At 43.1% G+C, this 23,555-nt stretch overlaps 1 protein-coding gene across 4 annotated transcripts in view; it reads left to right on the plus strand.

Annotated features, from left to right (window-relative positions):
- LOC144494920 (protein prune homolog 2-like) overlaps positions 1–23,555 on the plus strand; it is a 421,892-nt gene that overhangs the window by 321,689 nt on the left and 76,648 nt on the right. For all 4 annotated transcript variants that reach the window (XM_078214519.1, XM_078214521.1, XM_078214522.1 and 1 more), the window contains 2 exons: positions 7,371–7,592; positions 21,463–21,636. In XM_078214519.1, the coding sequence (XP_078070645.1) occupies positions 7,371–7,592; positions 21,463–21,636 (396 nt within the window). The remainder of the gene's footprint in view (positions 1–7,370; positions 7,593–21,462; positions 21,637–23,555) is intronic.

Consider the following 23,555-nt stretch of genomic DNA (forward strand, 5'->3'; position numbering starts at 1 on the left):
ACTTTCAGAAATGTGGGAAAAAATGCCACCGAGCAAGCAATGAGATGGTGGTCTAGGAACCATCGTCCTCCAGATAGACTGATTATGTTTTTATTTCTCTTACTGCCAATCATTTTATTTTAATTCCTTCATTGAACATGGGCATTGCTTGCTGGCCAGCATTTATTGCCCATTCCTAGGCCATTTCAGAGGGCAGTTGAGAGTCAACCATGTGTAGGTCAGACCAGGTAAGGATGGCAGATCTCCTTCCCTAAAGGACATTAGTGAACCAGGTGGATTTATCTGACAATCGGCAATGGTTTCATGGTCATCAATAGATTCTTAATTCCAGATATTTTTTGTTGAATTCAAATACCACTATCTGCTGTGGTGGAATTTGACTCCGGGTCCCCAGAACGTTAGCTGAGTTTCTGGATTAATAGTCAAGTGATAAGGGAGGTGATGGCCCAATGGCATTATGTTCACATTATGTTGCTTTTGTATATAGTTGAATCAGGTTTCTTAAAAAAAAAGTAAATATGTTTTATGGGGGGTTTTGAAGTAAGAGTGGAGGAGTGTTATGTATGTTGGGGCATGTCCCTTTAAGAGAACAGATCAGGTGACCCGGGATTCAGCTTGCCTAACCAGTCTTGTACCGACTGTGCTAGGATACAGAAATGTAATTAAACAGTTCCAGTTGTTTTACTACCACTGACCTCGTGGTCTTTATTGGTTTCGATATCAGACCATAAACATAATAGGCACCTAAAACAGGTTTTGGGCTTCTCATTTGCATATGTAAGAGGCCTAGGCTTGTTTTGGTACCCCTCTGCTAACCTGGCTAGTGCTGAGTGGAGCAGGTGGCAGGTTTGTTCTCCCTAGGAATCTTCAATGCTTGTTGTAAACCATTAGTAATTTCTTAAGTATAATGTAGAGCAAATATGCTCATTCCATTTCCATGTTTTAAGTCAAAGGCAAAATATTGCTGATGCTGGAAGCTGAAACAAGAACAGAAAATGTCAGACCTGCTTGAGATTTTCCAGCATTTTCTGTTATTTTGTTCCACGTTTTTAGGTCATTTGGTTTAAATTCTGGATGCAGCACCCAACTCTGTCACAGATCCCCCCCACCTCCCCCTCCCTATAAGTGGTCAATTTAAAGATCCAGCAGCGGACTTCCATTGTTTTAAACAGATGGTTATTCATTCCCACACTTAACCCTCAAAAAATCTAAATGCTACATAAGTCGCACACCACGCATTCAAGAAGGACACAGTCAAAGCAGACAGTGCACTTCTACAAATGTTAAACTAAAGGAACAGTTAGCATTTTATATGTAGACAGCTTCTTTTGATGCAAAATCATACGTGGAACTGGAAGATTTAACTTGGCAAAAGCTAGCAGCTCTAACAATAGAACAGCTTAAAGCAATAGCTGTTCAGGTAGAACTTACTGAGAAAATGGGCAAGAGCCCAGATGCACTGGAAACACTGGCTGAGCACCTTGGCCTCGAGCCAGATTTGGAACAAGCAGATGATCTAGAACCTGAAACAGACCAGGTTTAGCCCTAATTCACCTAGAAGCGGGGAGGCTAGAGATGGAACTCCGAGAGAACGAATCCCAGGAAAGAATGGGGAGCAAGTCTTCCAGCTCGAAGCTGGCGAAGGAATTACAAGCACAAAAGGACAGTGAAACAAGGCAGATTGAAATAGCTAGGGGAAAATTGTCTTAACCAAGTGGGGAAGCTGCTGCTAACTATCTCTATAGATAGTTACATGGGTACGATGGGTATAGTGGGATATGGGCCAAATGTGGGCAATTGGGATTAGTTTAGGGGTTTTAAAAAAAAAAAGGGCGGCATGGCCAAGTTGCGCAAAAGAGCCTGTTTCCATGCTGTAAACCTCCTATGACTCTAATTCAAATATCCCTGGCTCGGAGACGAGCTTTGGTTTCTTGAAGTATTCCCAATTAGTCCCCATGTTAGATGATGTGGAAACTTTCTTCACAGCCTTTGAGAAGCTGGCAGATCAGTTAAAATGGCCATTGAGGTTGGAGTCTTCTAATGCAAACTCAGCTGATGGGGAAAGCTCAAGGTTTATTGCAGGCTGTCATCAGACCGTTGTGTATTTTATGGATTGGTGCCAGAAGCATTCCATCAGAGATTTAGGAATAGTCACATAAAAGCACTTAAACCTTTTTCAAATTTAGAAGTAGTAAACGGGTCGCAATTGATCGGTGGATGCAAGCACATAAAATTGACTACACGTGCTAAGGATTAAGGGAAGTAATCCTGTTAGAGAAGTTCAAAAAATGGATGCTTTACAACCTTAAAACTCACCTGAAGGAACGAAGAGTCTCAAAAACCAGAGAAGTGACTGTTTTAGTCAGTGACTGAATTGATCCATAAACTTCTTGCTCCATGTGAACCTGGGATTAGTAACTCTTGCAAGCCCAGGAGGCCATGATGTGGAGATGCTAGTGTTGGACTGGGGTGGGAACAGTAAGAAGTCTCTTAACACCAGGTTAAAGTCCAACAGGTTTATTTGGGATTACAAGCTTTCGGAGCACTACTCCTTCCTCAGGTGAAGCCCAGGAGGTATATGGTTAAGGTAGATGAAATAGAAACAAGCTCCAGAGAAAAGGAATGTTGAGGGAATAGCCGATAAGTCTCCTACTTTTAAAATAAAGAACTTGGATAGTAAACCTTCCATGTTGTGTTTTCAGCATGGGAAATTTGGGCTTATTAAAGAAAATTATTGGTATGCCAAGAAACCAACAGGGGCACTACACAGGCCAGTATCTACAGCCATGAGTACTGTCTCGGGGAAGACTACATAGAACAGTACAGCACAGAACAGGCCCTTCGGCCCACAATGTTGTGCCGGACTTTATCTGAAACCAAGATCAAGCTACCCCACTCCCTATCATCCTGGTGTGCTCCATGTGCCTATTCAATAACCGCTTAAATGTTCCTAAAGTGTCTGACTCCACTATCACTGCAGGCAGTCCATTCCACACCCCAACCACTCTGCGTAAAGAACCTACCTTTGATATCCTTCCTGTATCTCCCACCACGAACCCTATAGTTATGCCCCCTTGTAATAGCTCCATCCACCCGAGGAAATAGTCTTTGAACGTTCACTCTATCTAGCCCCTTCATCATTTTATAAACCTCTATTAAGTCTCCGTCAGCCTCCTCCGCTCCAGAGAGAACAGCCCTAGCTCCCTCAACCTTTCCTCATAAGACCTACCCTCCAAACCAGGCAGCATCCTGGTAAATCTCCTCTGCACTCTTTCCAGCGCTTCCACATCCTCCTTTATAGTGAGGTGACCAGAACTGCACACAATATTCCAAATGTGGTCTCACCAAGGTCCTGTACAGTTGCAGCATAACCCCACGGCTCTTAAACTCCAACCCCCTGTTAATAAAAGCTAACACACTATAGGCCTTCTTCACAGCTCTATCCACTTGAGTGGCAACCTTTAGAGATCTGTGGATATGAACCCCAAGATCTCTCTGTTCCTCCACAGTCTTCAGAACCCTACCTTTGACCCTGTAATCCACATTTAAATTAGTCCTACCAAAATGAATCACCTCACATTTATCAGGGTTAAACTCCATTTGCCATTTTTCAGCCCAGCTTTGCATCCTATCTATGTCTCTTTGCAGCCTACAACAGCCCTCCACCTCATCCACTAATCTTGGTGTCATCAGCAAATTTACTGATCCACCCTTCAGCCCCCTCCTCTAAGTCATTAATAAAAATCACAAAGAGCAGAGGACCAAGCACCGATCCCTGTGGCACTCCGCTAGCAACCTGCCTCCAGTCTGAAAATTTTCCATCCACCACCACCCTCTGTCTTCGATCAGATATGGAGATGCCGGCGTTGGACTGGGGTAAACACAGTAAAAAGTTTAACAACACCCGGTTAAAGTCCAACAGGTTTATTTGGTAGCAAAAGCCACACAAGCTTTCGGAGCTCTAAGCCCCTTCTTCAGGTGAGTGGGAATTCTGTTCACAAACAGAGCTTATAAAGACACAGACTCAATATACATGAATAATGGTTGGAATGCGAATACTTACAACTAATCAAGTCTTTAAGAAACTAAACAATGTGAGTGGAGAGAGCATCAAGACAGGCTAAAAAGATGTGTATTGTCTCCAGACAAGACAGCCAGTTTCGTTTCTTAAAGACTTGATTAGTTGTAAGTATTCGCATTCCAACCATTATTCATGTAAATTGAGTCTGTGTCTTTATAAGCTCTGTTTGTGAACAGAATTCCCACTCACCTGAAGAAGGGGCTTAGAGCTCCGAAAGCTTGTGTGGCTTTTGCTACCAAATAAACCTGTTGGACTTTAACCTGGTGTTGTTAAACTTCTAACTTCGATCAGATAGCCAGTTACCTATCCAATCTGCCAACTTTCCCTCTATCCCACACCTCCTTACTTTCATCATAAGCCGACCATGGGGGACCTTATCAAACGCCTTACTAAAATCCATGTATATGACATCAACTGCCCTACCTTCATCAACACACTTAGTTACCTCCTCAAAAAATTCAATCAAATTTGTGAGGCACGACTTGCCCTTCACAAATCCGTGCTGACTATCGCGGATTAATCCGCATCTTTCTAAATGATCGTAAATCCCATCCCTAAGGACCTTTTCCATCAATTTACCAACCAGTAGAGATTTTTGCACAAAGGGATAATGAATTATTTTGTGACCCTAAGAAAAGAGAACTTTTCTCCGGGACACTCTCTTAAACCTTCCTTGTGGCAGTGATGCCATCTGAAAACAGAACAAATACCACATTCCCTTTGGTTAAAATTTACCTGCAAAGTTGGTCACCAGTGAAGCAATGGTCAGGGTCATTCCAAGCTTATCAATGCAGGGGATAGACCTATTGCTGGGCAATGGCTTAGCTGGAAGTGCAGTCTTTTGTCCAGAGCAGCCCACGGAGATTGGAAAAAAAGATAGGAATAAACGACATGCTGTCTAGCCACAGAGAGCTAAACCCTAAAATCCTACAGTGGGCAATAGACCCAGTTAGGGCTGTTGTCAGAGTTTAAAGTTTGTTTATTAGTCACAAGTAAAGCTTACATTTACAATGCAATGAAGTTACTGTGAAATTCCCCTTGTTGCCACACTCTGGCGCCTGTTGGGGCCAATGTGCCTAAACAGCACGTCTTTCAGACTGTGGAGGAAACCAGAGCACCCGGAGGAAACCCACGGAGAACGTGCAATCTCCACACAGACAGTGACCCAAGCCAGGAATCTAATCCTGGTGCTGTGAGGCAGCAGTGCTTGCCACCATACTAAGGAAAAGCCAGCAGAATATACAGGGGCTAGGTTAGCTCGTGTAGAATACCCGATATTCAGTGGCACTACGTAAAGGGGATATGGTTTATGACGGTAGAGGCAGCCCTGTACTTTGGTTGCACTAGAGAATGGTCCTAGGCTTTGACAGAACTGGGTTGAAAGTTCTTTAATGGCGTTGCTGGGATTTGATAGCCTTGCAGGAAATGAAATCTTTTGACCTGGCACTGCAATGAAGGACTTGTGTTTTGACGGGGCTTGGTTTACTGATATCTGGTGCATTTTACTGGGGATCAGGGAAGGTGAGGGGGGATATTCATGTTCTGCAACAGTCTTAGAGTCACACAGGTTTACAGCATGGAAACGGGCCCTTCGGCCCAACTTGTCAATGCTGCTCTTTTTTTAAAACCCCTAGCTAATCCCAATTGCCTGCATTTGGCCCATATCCCTCTATACCCATCTTACCCATGTAATTGTCTAAATGCATTTTAACAGACAAAATTGTACCCGCCTCTACTACTACCTCTGGCAGCTTGTTCCAGACACTCACCACCCTCTGTGTGAAAAAATTGCCCCTCTGGACACTTTTTTATCTCTCCCCTCTCACCTTAAACCTATGCCCACTAGTTTTAGACTCCCCTACCTTTGGGAAAAGATATTGACTACCTAGCTGATCTGTGCCCCTCATTATTTTATAGACCTCTATAAGATCACCCCTTGGCCTTCTACGCTCCAGAGAAAAAAGTATTTAACATTTAAAGAGCTCTCAGCAAACATTTATGACAGACGCCTGGGAATCAGTGTTTGTTTGCTCCCTTTCTTCTGCCCCAACAGTCCCCTTACTCATGTTGTTTCAGCATACGTTTTGAAGTTTGTCCTCTTCCTTCAAGAATTTTAAAAAGCAGTTTTATCTGAGGCAAGACGAGAAGCAATCTGTTACCTGGCTGTCTTAAATGCTGTTGTTATATCCTGGAGAATAGAGAACACGCACGTACTCGAGTAGACTACTTCCAGATACCAGTGTCATCAGCATGTGCAGAAAAACTCAGGCTTTTACAAGATCTTGTTTTGTTTTGGTTGATAGGGCTGAGGATTAAAGTCCACATGATAGCAATTGAATTTCATGCACCTCGGTGATAACAAAACTGTTCTAAAAGATAGGCATAGCAGTTTCAGCCAGATAGGATGCTGTCTAAATATGGAAAGAGACATATGAGAGAGTATTGATATAACCTAAAGCATACCATACAAGAAAGAAGTATGAAGAGTTATAATTCTTGATGAAGTAACTATAAAGGACTGAGATCAGTAACCTGGTAACCAGGGTGCAGTCTGCATTTGACATCTGAAGCTATTCTGTAAGTTAGAAAGATCCTGCCAAATTCTCCTTCCTGTGGAGGTGAAGCAGCCCGTTATTACTGGTTGATCCCAATAAATCTATGATGGTAAGCTGAAATAGATCCTCCACACAGGGCATCTAAGATGTACATTTCAGATTGATTAGAACCCACTTTTAGTCACAGACTTGATGGTGCTTTTTGAATGCATTATTGAGCTGAAACATAGCAATTTCAATCTAATGTTAATGCTATCAATTAAATGATAGTGCTGATGCTACCATCAGGAACACCAGCTTAGCCAGAATATTGATTCAAGGAATGTGAAGCAGATAAGCTGATATGCACAATTGATTTCATGGCTGAGTTCATTTCTATAACATTTGGCTCAAATAATTCCTTCAGTCCAATGCTTCATCGTGTCATATGTCATCATTAAAATTAATTTTTTAAGAGATCCTGATGGTGGGAGAAACCTCTCTGAAATGAGAATTTAATTTGTATCTAATTAAAAATGTTCCTGCCACATGTTATTTAACAAGTGTGCATTAATTTGCATATAAATTATTGTCAAAGGTTGTGATTAGAAGTTGCACAGTAGTTGGCTATGTTTAGATACTGTTCTCTCCAATGCTGTATTAATTGAAATTTCAAAAGCACAGCAAATTGAGATTATTTAAGGTATGTGCATACTGTGATTTAATCCTTTTCTATTTCCATTGTTTTTAATCAGCACCACCTAATTCCCTTGACCTCAATGGAATCCACCATGGGAAGAAAAAGCTTACAGCTCCTGATATCAGCCTTTCACTCGATCAGAGTGAAGGCTCAATCCTATCCGATGATAACCTTGATACCCCAGATGATCTTGACATCAACGTAGATGACCTTGAGACCCCTGATGAGGCAGATTCTCTTGAATACTCAGGGCATGGTAATGAACTGGAGTGGGAAGGTAAATAAAACATAAATACCTCCCTTTGAACATGTTTTTAATCCTCCTTTTGATTCAATTTTAATCATCAGCTTTTAGTTATTACTGCACCTTTTTAAGGAAATGCTTTCTGCTGTTTCGGGACAAAGATGGCGAAATCAATATGACAGGAAGAGAGTCATACTAACTTGTTTTGTCCATTTTTGGTTCTGCTTTCTATTTTATGCTTTTGTCCCCAAAAAAGTAAAGTAGTAGCTGGGTCTATTCTCAGATATGCTATAAAATTATTAACTCCATTATATTTGTTCGACTCCCTGCACTCTTAGACAAATCTATGCATAAACTGTGATCTGAATGTTGTAACCTACAGTTAATTTGCATCAGAAGGGATAGATTAAGGACATCAATTGCAAAGAGAATTTACCAAGGGAAGATTTTTAAAAAAGGGTCACCCCAGTATGCCTGTACCATCAACACATGGGGATTTATGTTAAATTGTGCTCTTTAATGACTGGAGCAGTTGAATTTGATCAGAGCATTTATTTAGTTTCTATTGGCATAGAAACATTTTGGGTGGCACGATTGTCTCAGGAACCTGGGTTTAATTCCAGCTTGGGTCATTGCCTGTGTGGAGTTCGTGTGTTCTCCCTGTGTCTGCGTGGGTTTCCTCCCATAGGCCAAAGATGTGCAAGTTGGGTGGATTGGCCATGGTTTAAAAAAAAAAAATGCCCCTAATGTGTGGGGTTGCAGGGATAAGGCAGGGGAGAAGGCTTGGGTAACATACTGTCAGATAGTCGGTGCAGACTTGATGGGCCGAATGGCACTGTAGGGATTCTATGAAAAGCTCTAAAATGTATGTAAATTCAAAACATATAACAGAAAACTATATCTGATGGGAAAGGATTGAAAACACTTGGTAAATGACAAGGTTGAGATTGTATCCATTGAGTAAGGGGAAGTTCTGTTTCACCCCAGATCTATCTCTCAAAGTTGTCTTCCAGAATTGTGGTCCCAGAAAGCCAGGTATTCCAATTGGAAAGAATCTAACCATTTCCTCTTGACATTCAGTACCATTATCATCACTGAATTCCACTCCCCCACCACCACCATTGTCATGCTGTCATTGACCCAAAAGCTTAACCAGCTATATCAATATTGCAGCTTCAAGAGCAAGTTAAAGGTTGGATAATCTGCAGTCAGTGCCTCGCCACTTGATTTTCCAAAGCCTGTCCACTATAAGGCACAAGCCAAGAGTGTGATGAGATATTGACCACTCGTGGCTGAGTGAAAATGCAACAACACTCCAGAAGCATGACACTATCCAGGATAAAGCAACTGGCTTGGCTGGCACCCGATCCACCGTGTTAAACATATACACGTCTTCATCAGCACACTGTGGCAACAGTGTGTATCATGCGCAAGATGCATTGCAACAATTTATCAAAACTACTTTGACAGCTTATTTTCCAAACCTGGAACCTTCTGCACCTTGATGAACAAGGGCAAGAGGTAATGGAAACACCGTTCTTCTCCAAGTTGATCACCATCCTAACTTGTAAATATATCCCTGTTCCTTCACTGTCACAGGTTCAGAATCCTGGGACTTGCGAACAGCAGTGTGGGGTGTATCGGCACCGTATGGACTGTATTGGTTGAAGAAGGTGGCCCACCACCAGTCTCGAGCAGTAAATACTGGCTGTGCCAGAGACTCCCTCATCCCATGATTAAATAATAAAAACAAAGCCATGGAAGCAGGTTGTTGTAATGTCTATTGAAAAACTTTTCTTTCTGTGAGCCTGACTTAAATGGCTTTGATTTTAAATGCATCGGCCAGCTAGAATGGTGTACTGGAGTGTTTGAGGTTGGGCCATGTTCACTTACCAGCCTGAGGTTGCTCCATTCCTGTCCAACACCATTTCGTCTTCACTATAGGTTATTCACAGAATTGTTATGGTGCAGAAGCAGGCCACTTAACCCATTGCACCAGTAGTTGGGAGCCTAATTTAAATTCAAAACTGGTAGTCTGACTATGTCATCAGTGTCACACTGTGCTTATAAATACCAGGTTGATTAAGGCTCATCCTGTGTCAAAACTGACGGCCAAACCACCATCAAAAACCTCCATTGACTAGGAGCGATCATAGTTAGTTTGAAAAATTTACTTTTGTAAAATACTTCGAGCAAGGCAGAGCAAGAGTGTTGCCCACAATGAGTTATTGGGAGTCTCTCTCACACCCTTGCACCTCCTTCTGTACGATTGGCTAAAGCCCTAATCCAGTGCTAACTTTAGGTCATGTCATTCTGCTGTGTCCTCTGCAACATTAATGCTCTAACCTGATTTGCTGCTCCTACCTGATTCACCTGCCCCAGGGGCTATCTGAGCACTTCAATCAAGGGGGTACTCCACAGCACTCCCCCTCATTCAAGCCAGGAGGATAGCAGATGACCAGCTCCCAGATTTTCAGAGGAGGCCCTCACTCAGTTACTGGATGCCATAGAAGAGAGGCGGTCCACAATCTACCTACTGGTTGGCAGGAGGCCCTCCAGCAAGGTCACCGATCCCACCTGGGAGACGGTGGCAGCACTGGTCAGTGTCAGCAGCCTGAACAAAAAAACGGGGATTCAATATAGGGGAAAAATAAACTCTACTACAAACTGCAAGGGTAAGTCTCCCCTCTCTTCTCTGGGCACTCCAGCCTTTCATCAACCCCTGGAATGCCACCCGGAACCTACAAGCTGCCACCTTGCAGGTTTCCAGCACTTGATCCTCTCAGCATCATCCTCAAACCAACTCCACATCAGAACCCCTCCCTGCTTGCACGTAGTGCCCACACTTGCCAATCGTCCTGTGACCCACCAGAAATCCGGAACAATGTCCTCTTGTGTCCCTGCGGGAGAAGCTAGCCAAGGAGATGGGCAGTGGGATGCCCGAACTAAGGATTGTGACTTTGAGGAAGGAGCCTTGGTGTTCTCTGGGAAAGAGCAGGAGTGGAACTGCAGAGAGTTGACTTGTGGCAGAAAAGTAAGGGCCCCCTGCATCTTCAGTTTCAAGTGAGTTCTGTGTTGCCCAAACCCTTTATCAGGCCTTGCACTAAAACCATGCCCCTTGTCTTGCAAGAACATCAACCGCTGAGCCTCAGCCATCAACAAACAGTGCTTCCCTGGCCATTCTTGACAGCACCTTGAAGGATGTCTCCAAGGGAAAACACGGAAGAGGCATCACATCTCTCTCCTGCACCATCCACCATTGCAGAGACAAGCACCTCAGTGGGAGATTTTAGCTGGCAGGCTTCTGGGTCACTATCTGGGGAGCAGCACATAGCTCCTGATGCACATCAGGTGGCAGGAATGTCCCAGGGATCGGAGGTCTGCTGGATGCCATGACCTGCTGTGCCCCAGCCAGGTGCTGTGCACGTTCCTCCTCAGCTGCTGAAATGTTGCCAGTGTTGCGTGGCACCCAGGCCAACATTGCAAGGGTGCTGCCTGCAGTGGAAAGTCTGGGGCAAGATGTCAGAGCCATGAGGGGAGATGTCTGAAGCACGACCTCGATCCCTGAGGACCATGGCCAAGGATTCGCCATCATGGTGCAGACGTATCAGGCTTCCAGGACCGGCAGCACCGGATGTCATTGAGCTCACTCCAGCTGCCCTTCCATCCCACAGAATAGAACCAAAGAACATTACAGCACAGAAACGGGCCTTTTGGCCCTTCTTGCCTGTGCCGAACCATTTTTGTGCCTAGTCCCACTGACCTGCACCTGGACCATATCCCTCCACACCCCTCTCATCCATGTACCTGTCCAAGTTTTTCTATGTTAAGAGTGAGCCCGCATTCACCACCTCATCTGGCAGCTCATTCCAAACTCCCACCACTCTGTGTGAAGAAGCCCCCCCTAATATTCCCTTTAAACTTTTCCCCCCTCACCCTTAACCCATGTCCTCTACTTTTTTTCTCCCCTAGCCTCAGTGGAAAAAGCCTGCTTGCATTCACTCTATCTATACCCATCATAATTTTATACACCTCTATCAAATCTCCCCTCATTCTTCTACGCTCCAGGGAATAAAGCCCTAACCTATTCGACCTTTCTCTGTAACTCAGTTTCTCAAGTCCCGGCAACATCCTTGTAAACCTTCTCTGCACTCTTACAACCTTATTAATATCCTTCCTGTAATTAGGTGACCAAATAATCCAGGGGCCCGGAGGGAGAAGCAAGAGCTGACGCACATCCTGCGGCCTCCCACCCAGGGACCTTGGGGGTGACCAGCCAATCTGAATCCCTTCTTCCAGATACTGGCGTAACTCAGGGCAGTGGGTAGAACAAGATGTCGCTGCAACATCAGTGCCACCCAGGCTGGGCAGGCCCCAGCCTGCTAGAAGGCACCCGTGAAGTGCATCTTGAGCAACAAGGTCTGGAAAGCAGCCAACCGCCTCCACTTCTGATGTGTATCCTGCGAATATATCGAGACATAGAGAGAGGGTTTGCAAGAGAAAGCGGTTATAGGGGCATGGGTGAAGTTAGGGATAGATAGTTGGGGAGTCAAAATCAAATGTCTCAAATGCATTTGTTCACCTTATTTAAATCACTTGTTCACAAACTTAAGGCCTCACTCTTTTTGACCTTCTCACTGGGATAGATCTTTGTCCCCTCCGTACACAACTTTTCCCTTGGATCCTAAGCGTAAGGAAAATGGCTAGGACCAATCAAGGCGATCAAAATTAATGTAGTCCGAGTCCCTGGCATAGAGTGCATCCATGACCTCGCGGATGCCTTTGTGAGTGGTTGACTGCGAGATACCACACAGGTCACTCGTTGAGATCTGGAACAATCCCATGGTGTAGAACTTGAGGGCTGCCATATCCTTCACAGTCACAGGAAGCAAGTGTCCTCCTCTTCCATGTGGAAAGATAGTGGTATAAATGCTGCACTGCCTCCCCGGTGAGGCAGAGGCTCCTGCGGAACATGTTGTCTGACAGCTCTGTGAAGGACACTGGGGTCCTGTAAAGCTTCTGCTTCTTTCTCCACCTTTTGAGCCTGCTGTTCAGCCTGTCCTGTGACCTCCTGCTGCTGGCTTTTCCCTGGGTGTGTTGTAGCTGTTGGAGTCTCTGCTCCTCCCAGTGCATTTATAAGCAGAATCACTAACTCCACTGGCTCCATCCCAATTTTGTCAGAAATCTGCGAGGGATGATAGTGACAGTGAAGTTGGTGTTCCAGCTGATTACCTTCAGACCTTCCCAACACCCCCTTGCCCTCCCGGTCCTGGAAGCAGTCCTTCCTATACCTTATCTGGCAGCTAGCACTCACTTGCATCTGGTGCCCTTTGAACTTCTTCACTGGGCTGACCCTGGTCAATGCCCTCGCCCCTTCATAGCGGCCTGTGGCCTCCCATCTAGTTGTCAACTCCCTTTTAAAATCTACATCGCTGGGGGTTCTAGCAGGCTGTTTCAATGGTCACCCATCTCCCATGGACAGAGTCAACTGGACACCTATGTATACATTGAGGGCTAATGGATTCAGGCACTGAGGTCCAGCAATTATGCTCACGCATTCTCTTTTGGTCCTCTGCACCCAATCTTTAAACCTTGTTACATGAGCTATTACCCTTATCCTTGACCTTGAGCATGTGGGCAGCTGATACTTTTAAGACTTAACTCTTGATGGCCAATTTAATGCGAATGAGTCTCAACAATTTTGGAGGACATAATTACTCTGATTCAGAGATGAGCAAGACTAATGGGCACCGTTCTTACTCGGGCTGCATCATCCCGAGATCTCATTGCTGTCATGCCTTTACAAGATTCTGAGAAGCCAGTCCATGGCACTTACTTTTCATTTTTAAAAAGCAGTAGTAATTCATGCCTGTGTGACATGCTGGTGGGTAAAAAGATTCAGCAAGGTCTGAAGGTTCGACTTTAGCCTCGCTAATTGTATTGAAATATAATCAAATTAGGATCTCTCCTTTCTTGGGCAGGAACCTGATCACGTCATCGGGGAGGGCTTGGGAACATTGTGATCAGAAATCTCGCTGGCACAAATCCTGTCATGGCTGCAAAATATCGCAAGTGGTCAAAAAGGGGATTTGCGCCCACGGCTAACAGACCTATAAAATCACATCCTTCATCTTCAATATTCATAATAATCATCTAATCCTGAACTCTACTGCCCACCTGCTTCTTCAATAAAGTCCCACATGTCCATTTGCCTGCTCCCTTTTGGATAGCTCCCAATGGCCGATGAATTGGCTCCAAGATCCATAATCTTGCTTTCAAAATCCTCCTTTTATTTTCCCACCTTATTTGTGCATTACTCAGTAGACCACATCCCAATCGTGCTGTCTGCCACTGGCACACTTCATTCCAGAAATTACTGCTTGTCCCTCCATTTCCACTGTTGCGTTATTCGGAGGGTGATATTTCCTAATTTAAGTCTCTGCTTCTCAAGCTATAAATGCATTTGCCTGTGCTCTCCTCCCACAGACATCTTGCTTCATTCCACCTCTCTTCCCTTGCAAAGCACTCAAGTACTTCACAGGCAAATGAATATCTCTATGTAAACGTTAGTTGTTGCTGCTAATATTAGGCATTTTTGATGTAAGCTTAATATATTTGTTCTGTAGGAAAACCTTTTTATGGGTATTTTCTCATCTTTGGTTACACTGCAGTTTTAAAGCACTTTAGTTGATTTGGCTGAATATTCAGAAATGTTTAACAAACATGATAGAAGGGCCCCAAATTTGGCTCATAAGCTACATTGGAAATTTATCTTCTGCAACCATAGAAATTTGTGTTTATTGAGAGCACAAAGGAACCTTTTATTCATTGAGTGCTTACGGCATAGAATGGATCTGTGTCTCGTGCAGAAAGTAACAGGAAAGCTGGAATGAGGGATCTGCATTAATAATTGTGTCCATCTGTGAAAAGTGTTCAACGATGAAAATATTCAATATGCAGACTTGTGGGTGAATTCTGTTTTTGTAGTAATGCATTATTCAAAATATATTGAAACAATTTAATTATTGTCCTGAAGGGACTCGCTGACCATCCTGAGTGATGGAGAGGTTGTACACTGAATAGGTTCTCTATCACTTTCTTTTCCATATTTTTACACTTCTTTGATCACTGTTTGCTTGGATCTCCCTTTTGAGTTTTACAAATCTTGGTATGTGTCTGCAGCTGATTTTATTTTTCTCCTCCGTGAATTTTACTCTGTCTGTGCAGGTTTCTCTCAGATTAAGTATTTTGTTAGAAATTATTCTAAATCTGCAAATCTTGTTTTCCAGTCAGAGTTCAATGATGGAATAGATCCAAAGAATTTGTAATAAAGGCAAAATACTGCAGATGCTGGAAATCTGAAATAAAAACAGAAAATGATGGAATAACTCTGCAGGCCTGGCTGCACCTGTGGAGAGAGGAAGAGTTAACCTTTCGAGTCCATGTAACTTCAGAGCTAAAGAGGGAGAAATGTGATGGATTATACATTGTATGAGAGGGTGGAGCCAAATAGGTCAGTGATAGGTGGGAGCTAGAAGAGATTGTAATAAAGATGTGTAAAGCACAAGGCGGAAGAAATTTTAATGCGGTGTGAAGGACTATGGAAGGTGGTGATGGTGGCTTAAAGGTAAGATAGCAGAATATAGTAATAGGAGAACAAAGGTCAGTGTTCAGTGAAAGTAAATCTTAATTAACAGACGGCCCTGTGGGGCGGGGGGTGGAGGCGGGAGGGAGGGGTGGTTTGCCTTGGGACAAAAGTTTGGATTTTTTTCTGAGCGGACTGAATGAAGGTGTTCCACAAAGTGGCTGCCCAGTCTGTTTCATTCCCCCCCAATGTCGAGGAGACCATGTTGAGAACAGCAAGTACAGTAGACAAAGTATTTTTAATATGTTTGTGAAGCTGAGTATCCATAATTTTATACAGCATGAATAAAACATAAGGGATTAAGTTGTCTGGGTTTTGAAGGCTGGTTTGTCAGTGGTTGGGAATCCCTATTCCAGATCTCCTGAATGTATTACTGCAATTAATTTGTGAATTAACCACATATGAACTAAACTGGCAGTCTGTTCTAATTGCAGTTCATGACTGATTAACAGTTTAATACTCCCCCCTTTTTATTTGCTGACAGTTTGGTGTGAGATGTAGCCCATAGAGTGAAAATTGTAAAATTGTAAAAAGTGTAAAAGAAGCAAGCTTTGTCACTCAAGACTTATTATAATTCATAGTTAAACATTGAATGTTACACCAAGGTAGACTGGGAACAGCTACTAATGGGAAAATCTACAGAAGAGCAAAAAGGAAATGGGGAGGGTGCAAGCCCAGCATGTTTCCTCAAGGGTGATATGTAGGAATAACAAGCCCAGAGAACTATGGATGGCCAGAGATATTCAGGATACAATGAGAAGGAAAAGAAAGGATTTTAAAAAGTGCAAGGGGAGCAAATCAATGGAGGCATTAGTGAGGTATAGAAAGTGCAGGGTGGAGCTTAGGATAGCAAATAGGAACACAAAGAGGATATGAGAAAGCTCTGGCTGGTACAAGTAGGGAAAATCCCAAGATATTCTATAAGTATATCAATGGGAAGAGGATTGTCAGGGAAAGGGCCCATTAGGGTAGAGGGTTGAATGAACGCTTCACATCCGTTTTCACCCAAGAGAATGAGGATGATGGTATGGAATTCGGGGAGAGAGGCTGCGAAATTCTTGAGCAAATTGACATAGCATAGGACAAGGTATTGGAGTTGTTGGCAGCCTTAAAAGTGGATAAATCTTCAGTTCCAGATAAATTGTGCACTAGGCTGCTGTGGGAAGCAAAGGAGGAGATTGCAGGGGCTCTGACCTAAATTTTCAATTCCTCTCTGGCCACGGGGGACGCGCCAGATGACTGGAGAACAGCTGATGTGGTTCCGTTATTTAAGAAGGGCTGTAGAGATGAACCAGGGAACTACAGACCAGTGAGTCTCACATCAGTGGTAGGGAAACTATTAGAGAAACTTCTGAAGGAGGGCATCTATCTCCACTTGGAGGGGCAAAGCTTGATCAGTAGTAGTCAGCATGGCTTCGTCAGAGGGAGGTCATGCCTAACAAATTTGATTTTTTTTGAGAAAGTGACCTGGTGTGTAGACAAGGGTAGTGCAGTCGATGTAGTTTATAAGGATTTCAACAAAGTCTTTGACAAGGTTCCACATGGGAGACTTGTAAAGAAGGTAAATTCACGTGGGATACAGGGTAATTTGATAAAGCGGGTTCAAAATTGGCTCAGTTGTTGGAAACAGTGATGACAGAAGGCTGCTTTAGTGACTGGAAGCCAGTTTCCAGTGGCATACCACAGGGATCAGTGTTGGGTCCACTATTATTCATCATTTATATAAATGACATTGACTATGTGGGAGGTAGGATTGGTAAGTGTGCAGATGACACAAGGATTGAACGGGTGGTTAACTGTGAGGCAGAGTGTCTTGGGCTACAAGAAGATATAGATGAAATGGGCAGATAAGTGGCAGATCGAATTTAACCCTGAAAAGTGTGAGGTAATACACTTTGCAAGGAGTAATTTGACAAAGTACTCAATGAATGATAGGACACTACAAAGTTCTGTGAAACAAAGGGACCTTGCAGTGTTTGTCCACAGATCTCTGAAAGCTGTAGGGCATAAGAACATAAGAACATAAGAAATAGGAGCAGGAGTAGGCCATCTAGCCCCTCGAGCCTGCCCCGCCATTCAATAAGATCATGGCTGATCTGACGTGGATCAGTTCCACTTACCCGCCTGATCCCCATAACCCTTAATTCCCTTACCGATCAGGAATCCATCCATCCGCGCTTTAAACATATTCAGCGAGGTAGCCTCCACCACCTCAGTGGGCAGAGAATTCCAGAGATTCACCACCCTCTGGGAGAAGAAGTTCCTCCTCAACTCTGTCTTAAACCGACCCCCCTTTATTTTGAGGCTGTGTCCTCTAGTTTTAACTTCCTTACTAAGTGGAAAGAATCTCTCTGCCTCCACCCTATCCAGCCCCCGCATTATCTTATAAGTCTCCATAAGATCCCCCCTCATCCTTCTAAACTCCAACGAGTACAAACCCAATCTCCTCAGCCTCTCCTCATAATCCAAACCCCTCATCTCAGGTATCAACCTGGTGAACCTTCTCTGCACTCCCTCCAATGCCAATATATCCTTCCTCATATAAGGGGACCAATACTGCACACAGTATTCCAGCTGCGGCCTCACCAATGCCCTGTACAGGTGCATCAAGACATCCCTGCTTTTATATTCTATCCCCTTCGCAATATAGGCCAACATCCCATTTGCCTTCTTGATCACCTGTTGTACCTGCAGACTGGGCTTTTGCGTCTCATGCACAAGGACCCCCAGGTCCCTTTGCACGGTAGCATGTTTTAATTTGTTTCCATTGAGATAGTAATCCCATTTGTTATTATTTCCTCAAGTGTATAACCTCGCATTTCTCAACGTTATACTCCATTTGCCATATCCTCGCCCACTCACTCAGCCTGTCCAAATCTCTCTGCAGATCTTCTCCGTCCTCCACACGATTCACTTTTCCACTTATCTTTGTGTCGTCTGCAAACTTCGTTACCCTACACTCCGTCCCCTCCTCCAGATCATCTATATAAATGGTAAATAGTTGCGGCCCGAGTACCGATCCCTGCGGCACGCCACTAGTTACCTTCCTCCAACCGGAAAAACACCCATTTATTCCGACTCTTTGCTTCCTGTCGGATAATACACTTTCGTAATACACTTTGCAAGGAGTAATTTGACAAAGTACTCAATGAATGATAGGACACTACAAAGTTCTGTGAAACAAAGGGACCTTGCAGTGTTTGTCCACAGATCTCTGAAAGCTGTAGGGCATGTTATTATGAAATCTTAGAAACCCTACAGCACAGAAAGAGGCCATTTGGCCCATCAAGTCTGCACCAACCACAATCCCACCCAGGCCCTACCCCCATATCCCTACATATTTTACCCACTAATCCCTCTAACCTACGCATCCCAGGACACTAAGGGCAATTTTAGCATGGCCAATCAACCTAACCTGCACATGTTTGGACTGTGGGAGGAAACCGGAGCACCCGGAGGAAACCCACGCAGACACGAGGAGAATGTGCAAACTCCACACAGACAGTGACCCAAGGTGGTGAACAAGTCATATGGGACACTTGCCTTTATCAATCGAGGCATAGATTACAAAAGAGGGTAAGTATGTTGGAGTTGTATAGAACTTTGAGGCCACAGCTGGAGTATTGTGTGCTGTTCTGGTCACGTTCTCGAAAGGATGTGATTGCACTGGAAGGGGTGCAGAGAAGATTCACCAGGATGCTGCCTGAGATGGAACATTTAAGTTATAAAGAGAGGTGTGTAAGCTTGGGTTGTTTTTGTTGGAGCAAAGACTGAAGGATGACATGATCGAGGTGTACGAGATTGAGAGACATGGACAGAGTGACTAAGGAGCAGCTTAGTTGAAGTGTCAGTCACAAGGGGACATGGGTTCAAGGTGAGGGGCAGGAAGTTTTAGGAGGGATGTGAGGGGAAAACCTTTTTACCCAAAAGGTGGTGACGGTCTGGAAATCACTGCTTGGGAGGGTGGTAGAGGTGGGTTGCCTCCCATACTTTAAAAAGTATCTGGATGAGCACTTGGCCTATAGCCCTGAATGTTATGTGCCAAGTGCTGGCAGATAGGATTAGGTGGGAGTTCAGGTGTTTCTAATGTGTCAGTGCGGGAACAAAGAATTACAGCACAGGAACAGGCCCTTCGGCCCTCCAAGCCTGCACCGACCATGTTGCCCATCTGAGCTAAAACCCCCTCCCCTTCCGGGGACCATATCCCTCTATTCCCATAGATTCGATGGGCCGAAAGGCCTCTTCTGAGCTCTATGGTTCTATGGTTCTATGATTCTACAATTCTTTGTTTATTTTTGTGGCAAAGTGCTGAAGCAACAGAGCTATCCAGTGTTTTCATCACTAGTGAAATTTGTCTTCTGCCATTCAAAATATGGACCGTCTTGGTCTGGCTGCAGTATAAGAGGTGTTTTAGTGACCATGCAAAAAAAGTAATATAATTCAAGGGGGACAATTGTTTTGGTCTGTTCTGTGCGAGTATAAGTTGGATATATCTGGAAGACCAAAATAGTAAATAAAGCAGAGCCTGAAATACATATTGGTTGACGAAGGCTCACCAGATCTTCACCAGCCAAGTATAATAGCAGGATTCAATTTGCATGAAACTGCTGCTTAGTTTAACACGGGTGTCATTTTCCAGCCCACTCTTGTCTATTTTTATCAGTCAGATTATCACTACTCTGCTGAATCAAGCACATGGTTATATTTGTTTCCTTTGATTAGCAACACAGTAATTAATGAGCAGAAGCTTTGGTTTTCTGGTGAAGTAAAAGAGGAATATGTGTGCCTGATAATTCTTTTGCCCAAAGCAAGAGTTAATACTTTAAGAAAGGAGAAAATTGGGATGAGAAGGCCTAATATAAAATGCTAACCTACATTTGGCTGTGAAATATTCACTGTGACAGCTGTTTCTATCAATAGTTCTAACATTCGCAAGTAAAATGAAGAATCACTGACCAGAAGAAAAATTTATTGCACCAGAGTTACATTAAACAGTGTCTGACAGATGGCAAGACCAATACATGCACACCACTAAAAATGACTGAAAGATGCATTTCTGTAGAACAACCAAAACAAAGACTTGGTATTAGTTATGATTTTTGATAAATTAAATGTAGCTCATAAGATTAACAAAATCCTTAAATAACTTGTGTGGGGAAAATAATCTCTCTCTATGGTGTGGTGGTCGTTCTTTCAAGAGCTGGGATTTTCTGAAAGGAGAATTCTTGTTTTAAAACAAGCTGCTTGCTTCATGTGAGCAAGGTACCTGGGACATTTTTTAAATCCTTATGATAGGGGGGAATGGTTCCCTGGATGTGGTTTTGTGTTCAAGGAGTTTGGTATTTTTAGTTTTAGAATAATCTGAGAACAGGAAACTTGCTTCAAACAAAGTTAATTTAAGATTTTGTTTGGTAGCTGAAAAAGTTTAAAAGTCTTAATTGAAGGACTCCTAACAGCGAGTTGAACTTATAGGGACAGCGAAGAGAGAGAGCAAGCTTAGGAGTCAAGAAATTTTAGAACCAAGAGTTTTGATCAGTGGTGGCTATGCTTAAGACTCTAGTAACACCTGTGTTGAACGTGGAGTCTACAACTGCCGGACAGTTAGAGAAGATCTGGATTTGAAGGGGCAATCTTGCTGGAATTAAATGGGAGGTCCAAGAAATCTCAGTTCTCATGCTCAGGCCAAGCTGTTTATCCTCTATTGGAAAAGTGTTGGTCTTGAGGTCTAAGGGTGTAAGACAAATGGATATAGAAGGAAAATTGAGTTAAGTTTGCTTTAGAGAATAAGCGACTGTTCTATTTAAGATAGAATATGGTTATTCGTATTCATGCTTTTTTGTTTTTTTCATTTAAACCATTAACCTTGTGGCTTCCTCCTTTTTTTAGTACCCGAGTTTTCAGATTTCGTATAACATCACTGGCCCCGACTGAGATCATAACACATTACACTGATGAATTACTACTGTGTATGATTACCTTGTGGTGTTTAATCTCTAGCTTCCACCCTATTGCAGGCTTTCCATTTTGTTGTTCCTTCCTCATTCCATCCTTTTCCTGCCTCTGGATTTGCTTGAAAATTAAATATGTTTTCCCCCTGCACAGATCCTGCCTGAGCTGCTGTTTTTATTTCCGATTTCCAAGATCTGCAGTATTTGGCATTCATTATAATGTTACTCTTTTCAGGGATGTTGACTCCATTTGTTCTCGATTACTCCTTTTTTAATGCTGAAATATTTATTAAAAGTTAATTTGTTTTAGATGAAACACCCAATGCCACTAATACTGGAAGAGAGGTAGAACCTATACCAGAATATACTGCTGAAGAGGAGCGCACAGATAATCGGTTATGGAGAACTGTTGTCATTGGGGAACAAGAGCACAGGATTGACATGAAGGCTATTGAACCTTACAGGAGAGTTGTGTCTCATGGGGGTAAGTCAGTTCATCAAGCCATTCATTTTTAATGTTGTATTTAAAAAAACATTTTCTTTTCAAGTGGTATGTTGTTTATTTGACTGAAATCTGGTGTCATTTCTTAGGAAATGAAATTGGGAAATGTTCCGAAGGTGACCTTCTGTTTTGCTTTGTGTAATTCTGCTTTTGAACCTATCAGTTTGTTGTTCACTTATTATTTGTCCCACAGAACTTTAGCTTTCCATCAGCTTATTTTGAAGTTGGGCCATTCCATCGCAGTCAATCCCAAAACATTTTGAACACTAATGAATCTCCCAGCTCTGCTCATAGTCAGTGAAAATTGTATGTCTTTGAGCTATATGTTGTCATTGCCAGGGGTATCTGTGTGATTTGCATAAGTAGTAATGACACAATGGTGTACCAATGTATTTTCTAAACTGGATATGTTCCCTTACAGCGTGAGATTATATTGGTTCAAGCAGCTTTTCTCTAGGAGCTCAGGTCAAGTTGTTTATCCTCCTAAAGTTGTTTTTCCCTAAAGAGAAAGCCAAAGTCCATGTTACGGATAGTAGGCAGTACAACGTTACCTAGATACAGACTTTACCATTACACTGTCGGTGTCATCTCTTGATCTTATCAATTATTCAGAAACCAAAGGTCAGTCTAGCTCTGGTGGTGAGGAAACTTCTCTCAACAATTCAAAACAAAATTAATAGTCATATAGACAAATGGTGGTTAATTAAGGAAAGCTAGAATGACGTGTTAAGGGAAAATCAAACTTGAGTTTTTTTGAGGAGGTTACAGATAGGGTTGATGAGGGCAATGCTGTTGTGGTGTACATGGACTTTCAAAAGGCATTTGATACAGTGCAAGACAACAGACTTGTAAGAAAAGTTATAGTTCAAGGAGTAAAAGGGACAGTAGCAATGTGGTTATGAATTTGTCTGAGTGAAATGACAGAAAAGAGTTAATGGAAGTTTTTAGGGCTGGAGAAAGTAGTGGAGTTCCCCAGGGGTCAGTATTGCTCTTTGCTCTTCCTGATATATATTAATGACCTAGAACTTGGTGTACAGGGCCCAATTTCAAAATTTCCAGATGATACGAATCTTGGAAGCATTGTGAACTGAGGAAGATTGTCTAGAATTTCAAAAAGATATAGACAAGTTGGTGGAATGGGCAGATGGGTGTCAGATTAAGTTCAGTGTGGAGAAATGCAAAGTGTTATTGTTAAGAACTAGGAGAGACAACATAAAATAAATGGTACAACTGGTGCAGGAACATGGGCCTCGGTGCATCTGTGAATAAGCCATTGAAGGTAGGGCAGATTGAGAGCATGGTTAAAAAAGCATGCAGTATCCGAGGCTTTATTAAAAGGGGCATTGAGTAGCAGAGCAAAGAGGTTATATCAAACTTTTATAAGATATTAGTTCAGCCTCAGCTGGAATATTGTGTCTTGATCTGGGTGCCTTACTTTAGAAAGGTTGTGAAGGCAGTCAGCATGCTGCAGGAGATTCAGGAGAATGGTTCCAAGGATGAGGAACTTTAATTATGAAAATAGTTTGGAGCAGTTGGAACTGGTTTCCCTTGGAGAAGGGAAGGCTGAGAGGAGATTCAAGAGAGATATTCCAAATCATGAGGGGTCTGGATAGAGTAGATGCAGAGAAACTGTTTTCCATTCATGAAAGCATTGCGAATCGGAGGGCTCATTGGCAGAGTAATTGGCAAAAGAAACAAAGGTAACATCAGGAAAGACATTTAGCAAGTGTTTAATGTCTGGAATGCACTGCATAAGAGTATGGTGTGGTCAGCTTCACTTGAAGCATTCTAAAGGGGATTAGATTGGTATCTGAAAAGGAATGTGCACAGTTATGGGGAGAAGGGCTTTGAGCAATTCACTTAATCAGCAAGCCAGTGCAAACATGATGGAGCAAATGGCA

This window comes from Mustelus asterias, chromosome 6 (assembly GCF_964213995.1).
Source record: "Mustelus asterias chromosome 6, sMusAst1.hap1.1, whole genome shotgun sequence".
NCBI lineage: Eukaryota > Metazoa > Chordata > Chondrichthyes > Carcharhiniformes > Triakidae > Mustelus > Mustelus asterias.